At 35.3% G+C, this 10,470-nt stretch overlaps 1 protein-coding gene across 1 annotated transcript; it reads left to right on the forward strand.

Annotated features, from left to right (window-relative positions):
• The first annotated feature begins 5,802 nt into the window (after positions 1–5,802).
• Positions 5,803–10,113, forward strand: LOC113303047 (methionine aminopeptidase 1B, chloroplastic-like). Its single transcript, XM_026552034.1, has 10 exons — positions 5,803–6,044; positions 6,174–6,255; positions 6,663–6,903; positions 7,679–7,840; positions 8,006–8,047; positions 8,387–8,458; positions 8,674–8,753; positions 9,081–9,178; positions 9,450–9,497; positions 9,735–10,113. The coding sequence occupies exons 1-10, from the start codon at positions 5,894–5,896 to the stop codon at positions 9,884–9,886; spliced, it is 1,128 nt and encodes a 375-aa protein (XP_026407819.1). The 5' UTR covers positions 5,803–5,893; the 3' UTR covers positions 9,887–10,113.
• Positions 10,114–10,470: the final 357 nt, after the last annotated feature.

Consider the following 10,470-nt stretch of genomic DNA (forward strand, 5'->3'; position numbering starts at 1 on the left):
GCATCTTCGTCCAGGGAGAATTGATATCGAAATATCATCATGTTGTCATCCTTATGCAAGAACAAAATAATAACAACAACCAACCTTTACCAGAGAAAGGTTGAAAATCGGTTTTAACAATTGCAAGAAAAAATTGAAAACCGTCGAAACACATATGATTTTATGCTAAACCAAAACCGATTCAACATATTGTGACTTTTTCACATATTGTTTCTACCAGAACCCCTCATGATTCTTTGATAGATCCTACCAACATGGACTAGAACTTAATCCTGCTATACCAAAAAGTCACCCAAACCACAAGGGTTCACAATATATGAGATCGAATATTAAGGTAGTAAAACCGAAATCAAACATCCCATAAACATACATAGCAATAAGATAAAAGCATTCAAGCACATGCTATGTAAATCGAAAACTATCACAAGAAAAATTACCAATCAAATAATTTTATTTATAATAGACCAATACAATCAATGAAAGAAATCAAAAATTGATGTCTATTTTTCTAGATTAAGTAAAACGGAAAAAAACTTAATCTCTATTAACCTCCAGATAGGTGTTTTCAAAGATCATCTTCAATTTCCTCAAATTTTTCAGGATCTTCATCAACAGCATCTCGACTGATATCTCAGATTCTGCACACAGTACCTTGGTTATGTTCACATGCTAAATCATTAACCTTTCGATTAATATTCCGAGCATACTCTCTATTACCGATTCCAAGTTTAATCAGTTTCCTTTGGTTACGGATAATAGTTCTTAGTAATGCTGTCTGTCTATGATGAGTTTCGATGGTACTGAGGAGGACTTGTCGAAGATTGATAATATCAACCTTAGCATCCAAACTGTTTTGGACAAGGAGATGAATCATATCTTCCTTTTCATTATCAATATTTTCACATCCAGATTTCTTGAAGGTATTATCAAGATGAACACTTTCCTTAGAAGTCATTCCACTCAAGGCTTTCAGAAGTTGTGCTTGAGATCTGGTTTGAGTTTACATCCTTTTGTATAAGTTCTCAGACACGTTGAGTACAAATACTTGAAATACCTTTAACACATTCCAAACATAGATATCAGCCTTAAATAAATAATTTTGACAAGATTTGAAATGATTTTCGCATCTAATGTGTTACAGAAACACAATATTCTCCAAAGAGATTATTTCTAAAATCGGTATCAAGAGATACTTCAAAATAACCACTCAAATCCTCTTTACACAAGTTGTCGTAAGACAACCTTTCTACACATAAGAATTATTAAAGTATACTTAAGGTAGATTGTGTATTCTCTCTATATTGAATAAGAGATGTTCATAGGATTCTGATTTCCCAGGTATATGTGCTTCCTTATATCCGAGGATTGGGAAATATAAGGATGCACATTCTAAAAGCGATTAAGCATTAGGATGAGGAACTTCCTCATCAAAAACCTTTAAAGGAGATTCTTTATCCTTTTTCTTAGGAGCATTATCATGTTCATTTTCTTGGGTTTTGATCCCATCCTCTTGGTTAGGAAAATTGCGAGATGCAATATCCTCAATTACATCTTGTGCCCAGGATAGTATGTTCTTTGAACTTGAACCCGTCTGATCTAGATCTGCCAGTCGGCAGTACGCTAATGTCTCATGTTCAAGACATTCTATACGTCCTCTTAAGGTATTCCTTCCTTGTTGGAAGTATTTTTCTAAACATTTGTTTAGATATACCTCTTGACATTTTACAGTAAGAAATTTCTCGATAAGGACCTTATTCCTTATCTGTGAATGCTCCAGCGAATGAGTAAGGATTTCACACTCTGTAGTCTGATGATGAACTTCCTTGCACAAGGCCAGTTTTTGTTCCATATAATCTGCCAGATTATTTTGAAGACTGAATGTTTCTCGCTTTCCTTCACATATTCTTACATTTAGTTGAATAATAAGTTCCGTGACATCATCTAGACTGTCAATGATCTTTCCTTTTTCTGAATATTTTTCAACATGTTTGAAAAATCTTTCCAACATATTTCGAAATTCGGAACTTGGGCAGACTAGTGAATCGAATCTCTTTTCAGAAGATTTTTCACTAGGAATTGGAGTAGAATCCAAAACATTTTTCTTGAGTTTTGAACTCATTCTTCTATGATCAGTAACCTGACTCCCAATTAAGTCATTAGTCAAAGACTTTTTCTTTGATTTACGAAAATACTTTTGAGACCAATTTCCATTGGTTTTCCTTGAGATCTTATTCTCATTATCTTGGCATACGTTAACTAAAGTTGATTCATGAGAACTCGAGTTCATTCCTATAGGTTGGATCGCACCAAACACAGATTGTTAGATCTTTTCGTGTTTGCCTGCTCTGATACCAATTGAAAAGGTGAGGATACCCAAATATACCTCAAGCTAAAACTTTTCCTACCTATAAGTCCTTTCTCCGAAAGTGATTGTCTATGGACTGAGTCGAGACAATACAACTAATCGGTTCACACTTCGTGTGATCGTCCATGGATACGAGATCGAGACAATACAACAACGAAGTATGTTTACTTGATACAAAGGTTTGGACTTAACCAAACACAATAGGATTTCTTATCAAGTAAATAGGATTTAACGTTTGTGTAATTTACTTTAATTATAATAAAACAATTATAATGCGAAAATATAAAGTAAATGACACAGTAAGATTTTGTTAACGAGGAAACCGCAAATGCAGAAAAACCCCGGGACCTTGTCCAGAATTGAATACTCTCAAGATTAAGCTGCTACACAAAATTACACCAACTTCGTATAGTTGAGACCAAGCAACTAGACCTATAGTTCACCTAGTTCCGTCTGTATTTCCACGCCTCCAACTTATAAATAAGTCACTTACTTGGATCAATTTCTTTGGTTCGTATTCCAAACAGTAAAGGAACAACAAATCTGTTTGGTATCAACTCTCTTCAACCAATTGATATGAGTTGGACAAAGGCTCTTTTGTTTATCTTAACATAAACTCCTTCGTCAGGTCCTTAGATCTATCTTATGTTCAATTACCAAAGTAATCATTTAAGATTAAGCCAACAACACTCTTAATCCAAAGAATTGTGTTGATGCCGATCTACTCAATTAATCAATCCAATCTACCACAAGGATAAACCGATTATTAATTGGATCCTCTTTTACCGAAACAAGTATTGTGCACACCAAAGATTATGAACCCATAAATCAGAAATCTTCAATATCTTCTTCATCTTTAAATATTGTTAGATCTTCAATATAAACCTGCACACAATCACTTGAATCTCTTGTGATTAATCACGCACAGAACCGAGTCTGTTAACAATGGATTATCACAAGATCGTCTTCAGAACTAACAACAGTCTAAAGATCCCTGTCGAAACTCTGAACTAGTTTGAGTGAATCTTATATCAGAAGAAAAGTTTCTCAAGCATAAATAAACTAGGTGCAATCATATTCCAACCACCGTTAGTCAATCAAATCAATCGAAAACAAAAGATAAACCGCAATTGTCTAGTTTCCCACCAACAGTACACGCTAGAGCTTCTCAATCCCAAAGAAGACTTTAAACTAAGCGGCCGTAAGAGATTTCGCCTAATTAGGTTACTCTCCTCTCCGAATAGGCGGCTACACCAGTAACAACAACAAAAGAGGAAGTCTGTTGTTACGAATGATTAGTTTGCTAGAAAGGCAAACTTCAGGTATTTATAGACAAGGAAGTTTGGACACCAAGGAATTTCCAAAACCGAAAATATTCTCAAGATATTCATTAAAGCACGAATTCGGTTTCCATAATTCCTGGAAATGCTCTGTCCAAAAATAATGATCGAAATCTCTCGAAAAATCTAATTTGTAAATGCACATTACTAATTCTTGTATTTCCCTACAAAATGAAATTAGTAACCTTAATTAAAAGATTCTTAATTTACTTATGTTTCGATCCTGGGATTTTCTATCTTTAGCTATTAAGGAATAACTTTGACCAATTAAAGAAATAAGCATTCACAATACGTGTTCAAAGTATGTGGACATCCTTACCTTGTAAGTTCTCTTTCACACTTACAACCTTGAAACCGATTTGCCACACTTCCATACAAGTTTAGAATTGGTTCATATGACTTTCAATAACTATTGATTGATCAAACAAACATTCAATCACAATCATGGGTTTAACGGTTCTACCAAAAAAATTTTTGGTTCTACCTCCATGTGAGTATTGTGCATAGTCACACTAGATTTCCAAAATTCGGTTGACTAGGTACTAGGATCGATTCCCCACATATATATGGTATATAACTTATATGTGTTATACATGTCCATAGGATCGGTCCCCTTTGCCTAAAAACGTGTTGCACATGTTCATAAGATCGGTTCCCCTTTCTGCTATAAACCTTGTCGCACCCCATACAAGTATCGGTTCTCCTTTGTGATATACTGCACCTCTTATGAGGATCGGTTCCCCTTTCCCAAATTTGGTCAGACAAAACACAAACCCGATCATACCATCTCAGATGATTACTTAAGATCGGTTTCACTAATAAAAGTCATACCAATACATAAGTCAGGCCTTTGTGAATAGTTCTACCTAGAACACAAACAAGTTGTGAGCGGTTATACTCAATCACACATATTGGTTGTTCATAAGATAAGCAATGAATAACAAAACCAATAACACCTGGTAATTTCCTTTTCGGTTCACAAACAAGTTTATGAACTTACTTCCTTAGAACACATGTAAAACATTGTTCCCTAGGATGAAATCCTCACCTCATACCCATACATAATCACAATAACATTCAAATGATTATGGTGATGTCTTATCTACAAAGTTTGATGGTTAAGCAATAAACCTCGTATTGTATTCCTTAATACTATGTCTATCTAGGGTTTAAATATGCTTCGCAGTTTTGTTTTCAATATGCACGACTTGAAAGATACGTTAGGGAATGAAACAGTTCAAGTCAAATATCACTAACCTCAAGCGGAAGGATGATTATTGTCGTTGTAGCTCCTTGCTTCTTCACATCTTCAAGACTTCGCAATACTTGTAATGTCTCATATCCTAATACTTTCAATCTAACCTATACGAAGTTGAATCTAGTACATAATCAAGCGACTCTTAACATGAGTTTTGATTCACTAAAATATGACAACCAAACTTGACATGCCAACGCTTGGTGGGTTCAACCGAGCTATGATATAACAGTTGTGTCCTACAATGGTTGGTGATGAGGGAAAATCTATGTGAGATCAATGACTTGTACAAAGAGCGGGTATGGGATCAATCTAGGGTTTCTAGGGTTCATATGGGAAAAGCTAGAATTCATGAGGATCTTCAGGTTCTTGTCTAATGTTGAAAAAACCATGGCGGTGGAGGTTTATGGAAGAAGAAGAAGAACAACAAAAAGGAAGAGGTAAACCCTTCGTAATATGTCTTATTGTTTCTAAAGTTTAGCGCTAATGGGTTATATAACTAGTTGACTATATGATGTGTGCCAATATAATAACTTGTTATGATAATGATGATTCTCAGGGTGGTTTGGCCATGGATATAGCCTGCAAAGATGAACCACGTAATCTTTGTGTCGTGTGTGATTGTCTATTATAGTATTGATCATATACTCGTGCTAGTATTACATACCAATTACCATAGTGGACGAGCATATTTGTCCATCACTCCGTCTACCCAGCTAGGCAAATTGGCCTTTATGTCCATGTCCATAGGAATTGGCCTTACCGGGCCTGACCACATTCCAAATCCAGTTTACTTAACTCCGAATCCAGTTGCCTTGAAAAAAGCTTCTCTATTATCCGCTACTACCTCTCTTCCGCTGTAACATTTTCCCGGCGAAAGAAGAGTCCGGGACACTCGCTAAGTCATTTTAGTATATTCACCCAAATTCAATCATGGCTTTTACTGCTTCACTTCCCCGTCTATCTCCATCATCTCTGCAACTCTCCCCTTCTCCTTTACCTTCTTCTTTTTCTTCTTCCGTTCATGTAGAATCCTCCTTATCCTCTTTTCTTCCTCTTCATTTCTCACTATCTACTCTCTCAGGTTCGTCTCCTTTGTAACTTCTCCTACTTGTTTCTATTAAATGTACCAACTTATGTGCTAGTTTAAACAATAATTTGAAATTTCTCGTTAATTTTGTTTCATTTTTCTTCCTTCCTTTCAATTTTGCAGGAAGATACAGGCGTTCAAGAAACAATTTTGTAATTTATGCAAAAAAAAGATCTGGGTTAGAAGAGGCTATGCGCATTAGAAGGTGTTTGTTAATTCGATCTAACATTTCTTTTCCTTTAATTGAATTCTGAAATATTGCTTATTGAATAGCAAAGAAATTATATCATGTAGAGAGATTTTGTCAACTTCTGTGCAAATTCTAATCACTCTTACTGGGTTTTTTCAAACTTACGCGCCTGTATTAATTCATCGTTGCCAAGTAGTTTACTATAGGCTACTATGTGTAGGAATGTGAATTAGTTGGGTTCAATTTTGAGTCTTGGGTCTAAACTGCACAAATGCAAGATAGTTTTACCTGGTAGTTGGACGATTTTCAAAGTGGGTTTAGTTTTATTCAGAATTTAAAGTGTATCTTGTATCTAACTACCGATGTTTGTAGGTTATAGTTTCAGTTCTTAGGATGATTGTTTAATGATTTTGTTGTTGTAGGCAACGGGAGCTTCAAAAGACAGTACCAGTAGCTGTTGAGAAATTTACACCTTTGAGGCGTGGAAAGGTTTCAGGACCTCTGTCAGTGCCAGAGGAGATACTTAGACCTCCCTATGTGGGTTCCAGTATGCCTGCACTTGCTCGTGAACATCAGATTCATGATTCTGAGGGCATTGCTCGCATGAAGGCTGCATGTGAGCTTGCTGCTCGTGTCTTGGACTATGCAGGAACTTTAGTTAAGGTAACAAGATATGTTGTACTTGCACATTACGGAGTCTAAAATCGCCACAGGTTTTAATAACTCAAACCATGCTTTTAAAAGAGCATTGTTAGCTTATCAGTTCTTTTTTGACGTAGCCCCCAAGGTTATTTGGTTTTGGTGTGCATTGTAACCTTAATTAGTTAAGACCAACTTAGACTATTCTTTCTTTTTCTAACTTTATGTCCACCATAATCTGTTTTGCACAAAATGTGGCTACTAATGTGAACATATCTGATGCATTTGGATTTCCAGTATTTCAATTGAATCTCCGCTGAGATGGTTACTTGTTTAGCACTTCATTAATGAACTGAAAGCGAAACAACCTCAATTTTGGCCTAGATTTGTTTCATCCTTGGAAAGAAACAAGCTTCAAAAACTCAAAGTAAACTTATCAGCCATTTACTCTTTATAGAAACTTGCTGCAATGAATACTTATTTAAACAGAGAGTATAGATGCACTTCGCTGTTAATTGCTTAAGCGTATAGCTATATGCAAATCTGCATTAGTCCCTTTTCTTTAAAAAAAGGGTGGGGGGGTGGGGGGTTGGGGGTCATACGGGTTTCCACTTTTCAGGGATGCTCTAAAACTTCTAGATTTATTTGGTACTTAATTATTGTCGAAAAAGACCATGCCTAATAAGAATTTTATGAATTAATTAAACATTTTGCTTTCTTTTTCTCATGTTAGTTGTTTGTATGGTTATCTTTTCCACTCGTTTAATTGCGTTTTGCTTGTTTTATACTGTTGTATCAGCCTTCGGTTTCAACAAATGAAATTGATATAGCCGTACACCAAATGATCATTGATGCTGGTGCTTATCCTTCACCTCTTGGTTATGGGGGATTTCCGAAAAGTGTATGCACTTCAGTGAATGAGTGCATGTGCCATGGAATACCTGATTCCCGTCAGCTACAGGTTTATTAGTCTTTGTTTGTTCTCTTCTTTCTCTGTCCGTGCTTTTGAGTGTGTGTATGTGTTTACATGTCCCTTCCACTGTTTCTCTTACATGCTTTTCCTTTAGTAGAAACCTGTTTGTTCGAAGATTTCTCTTTATGTTACTGATGCTCATTTTTTTGGCAGGATGGTGACATAATAAACATTGATGTAACTGTCTACTTAAATGTACGTTCTTAAATAACTATATTCTTTCTTATTCAATATGTTTTTATTTTCATCTTTTTGAATATAATACTTCTTCAGTCAATCAGTTCAATTGCATAGCACAACTATCCATTTTATATCCCCTACGAGTTCAATACCCTTCGGGTATATTGTGTCTGCAACAGTAGATCTAGATCATTCATCTGGTATAAATCACATAGACTTTGTTTTTCTCAGCATCTGACTTTAGATCTTCAAGCAAATTAAACTTTCTAGATGTTATTGTCTGCCACTTCAATGTTACCTTGTCATTTCATTGCGAGGGATATTGCCAAGTCACATTCTGTTGTTCTTTGTTAGGGTTACCATGGGGATACATCAAAAACATTTTTGTGTGGAAATGTCAATGAGATAACCAGAAGACTCGTGAAGGTATGCTTTTATTTCTGTTATTATTAATTAGTCATTAAATTTCGTTCATTAGACTTGTTTTACTACTGATTCCTTTCCTGATTGGTGAGCCAACCTGTAAATTATTTTCAACTTTGATTCTGATTCTTCACTTGAACCAGCTTTACAATTTGAAGCCGATTTGCACTCACTGATTGTATGACTCTGTACACTAACTTCCTTGTACTGTGAATTAGGTAACTGAAGAATGCTTGGAGAAGGCTATAGCTGTGTGCAAAGATGGTTCAAGTTTTAAATCAATCGGGAAGCAGATAAGGTAAGTAATGTTATGCGGGAGAGAATCGAGAATATTCGATTAGAAATGACATCCTTTTACCAATGAAAAAGTTATCATTTCTGTTGCAAGAAAGAGTTTATTATTGGAAATAAAACATATGGATATGGCCTCTATTCCCATTGATTCTCCAACTCATTATCACCCTCGAAGACAGTTAGTTCCGTAATCTGTCTGTAGTTTTTGTTTAGTTTTTCAGAACCTGCCTATAATCTGTTTTTAATGGTCTATCTCTGCCATATTTAGTCATGTTTAAAGATTTTGGCCTCATATAATATCTTTTATAATAGTCTGGATAAATTGTTGTAGTGAGCATGCTGAAAGTTATGGCTATGGTGTGGTGGACCGTTTTGTTGGCCATGGTGTAGGAACTGTATTTCACTCTGAACCAGTAATTTACCACTACTGTAAGTAACAATTTCTTCTAAGCTCTTAAATTAAACTTGGTAGACTTGATCAAAAATTAAAGGTTATGAGAATTTCAAGTTGAAAAATACACCCGAACATCGAAAGGTTTCTTGGATTTCTACTTACGCACATCCTTTAAAAAGTTAAAGATAAGCGATTACAAGGAATTAGTAAAGATAGAAGTATCACATGAATTTCATTTTGGATGCCGAATCGTATAGCTGCAAGTGGTTTACTCTGTTCTGATCATAACTTTGAATTGCTTAACAGGCAACGACAAACCTGGGCGCATGGTTGAAGGTGAAACTTTTACCATCGGTAAGTAAAGAATCTTACGTCTATAATCTTAAAGCTTTCATCTTCTACGACACTACACGTACGCTGTAATGACAAACTGGGTACATTCAAGACGCGACAAGTATGCTGCAATTCTGAATTCCAGTTTATCGTACATAACGAATCCAATACCTCCAGTGATTTAGATATGATATTGTTCCTCTGCTTCTGGATCAAAGTAAATCTATAACCAATGGTTACTCTCTATGTTTGTTGCAGAGCCAATCCTAACGTTAGGAAGCATCGACTGTATTGAGTGGCCAGATAATTGGACAACTCTTACAGATGATGGAAGCCCCGCTGCACAATTTGAGCATACAATCTTGATCACCAAAACGGGTGCAGAAATTTTGACTAAATATGAATCCTAGAATCTGCATTTCTAAGACAAATTTTGTTTTTCACTGTATACTGTAGGAATCATTTTTCCCTGGGTATATTAGATGCCCTTCTCAAAAATTCGGGTGCAGAAATAACAATATGGCATCTACTTGATAGAGAAGAAGAAATTTCTGCTTCCTGATATATTTCTGCTTCCTATACAAATGTGTACAAAATTCTTCATCATATTCAATATTAACGTCATCATAGAGGCCTATTTTTGTTTTTCTGAACACTAGATAAATAAGAATAAATAACAACCTTATTACAGGTGCGGCAAGGTTTATTAGAGGGGCGACATTCCAATAGGACAAAAAGGGTCATTACATGATCATTCAAGGTGTCCCTTATCAAAAAATGGAAATGACAAATTAACCCTCGTAATTGATAACCTAGTTTAGTGATGATAATCAAGTTTAATGTTAATGATTAATTTCACTTATATTAACTCAAAATCAAAACAAAATAAGATTTTAGAGTTTAAAAAAAAAAAAAAAGTTTGGAGAGGGTAGAGAAGTTTTAACCCAAAGTAAAGGTCAATCTCAATCAATTGAAGAAATTAACCAACAAAGTG

This window comes from Papaver somniferum, chromosome 8 (assembly GCF_003573695.1).
Source record: "Papaver somniferum cultivar HN1 chromosome 8, ASM357369v1, whole genome shotgun sequence".
Lineage (NCBI taxonomy): Eukaryota > Viridiplantae > Streptophyta > Magnoliopsida > Ranunculales > Papaveraceae > Papaver > Papaver somniferum.

Bases quoted from the DNA above. Each gene is read 5' to 3' on its own strand.
- LOC113303047 (XM_026552034.1), top strand. From the start codon at position 5,894: ATGGCTTTTACTGCTTCACTTCCCCGTCTATCTCCATCATCTCTGCAA. The intron at 7,841-8,005 runs GTTTATTAGTCT...TTTTTTTGGCAG, and splicing joins CTGATTCCCGTCAGCTACAG to GATGGTGACATAATAAACAT. The intron at 8,048-8,386 runs GTACGTTCTTAA...GTTCTTTGTTAG, and splicing joins ATGTAACTGTCTACTTAAAT to GGTTACCATGGGGATACATC.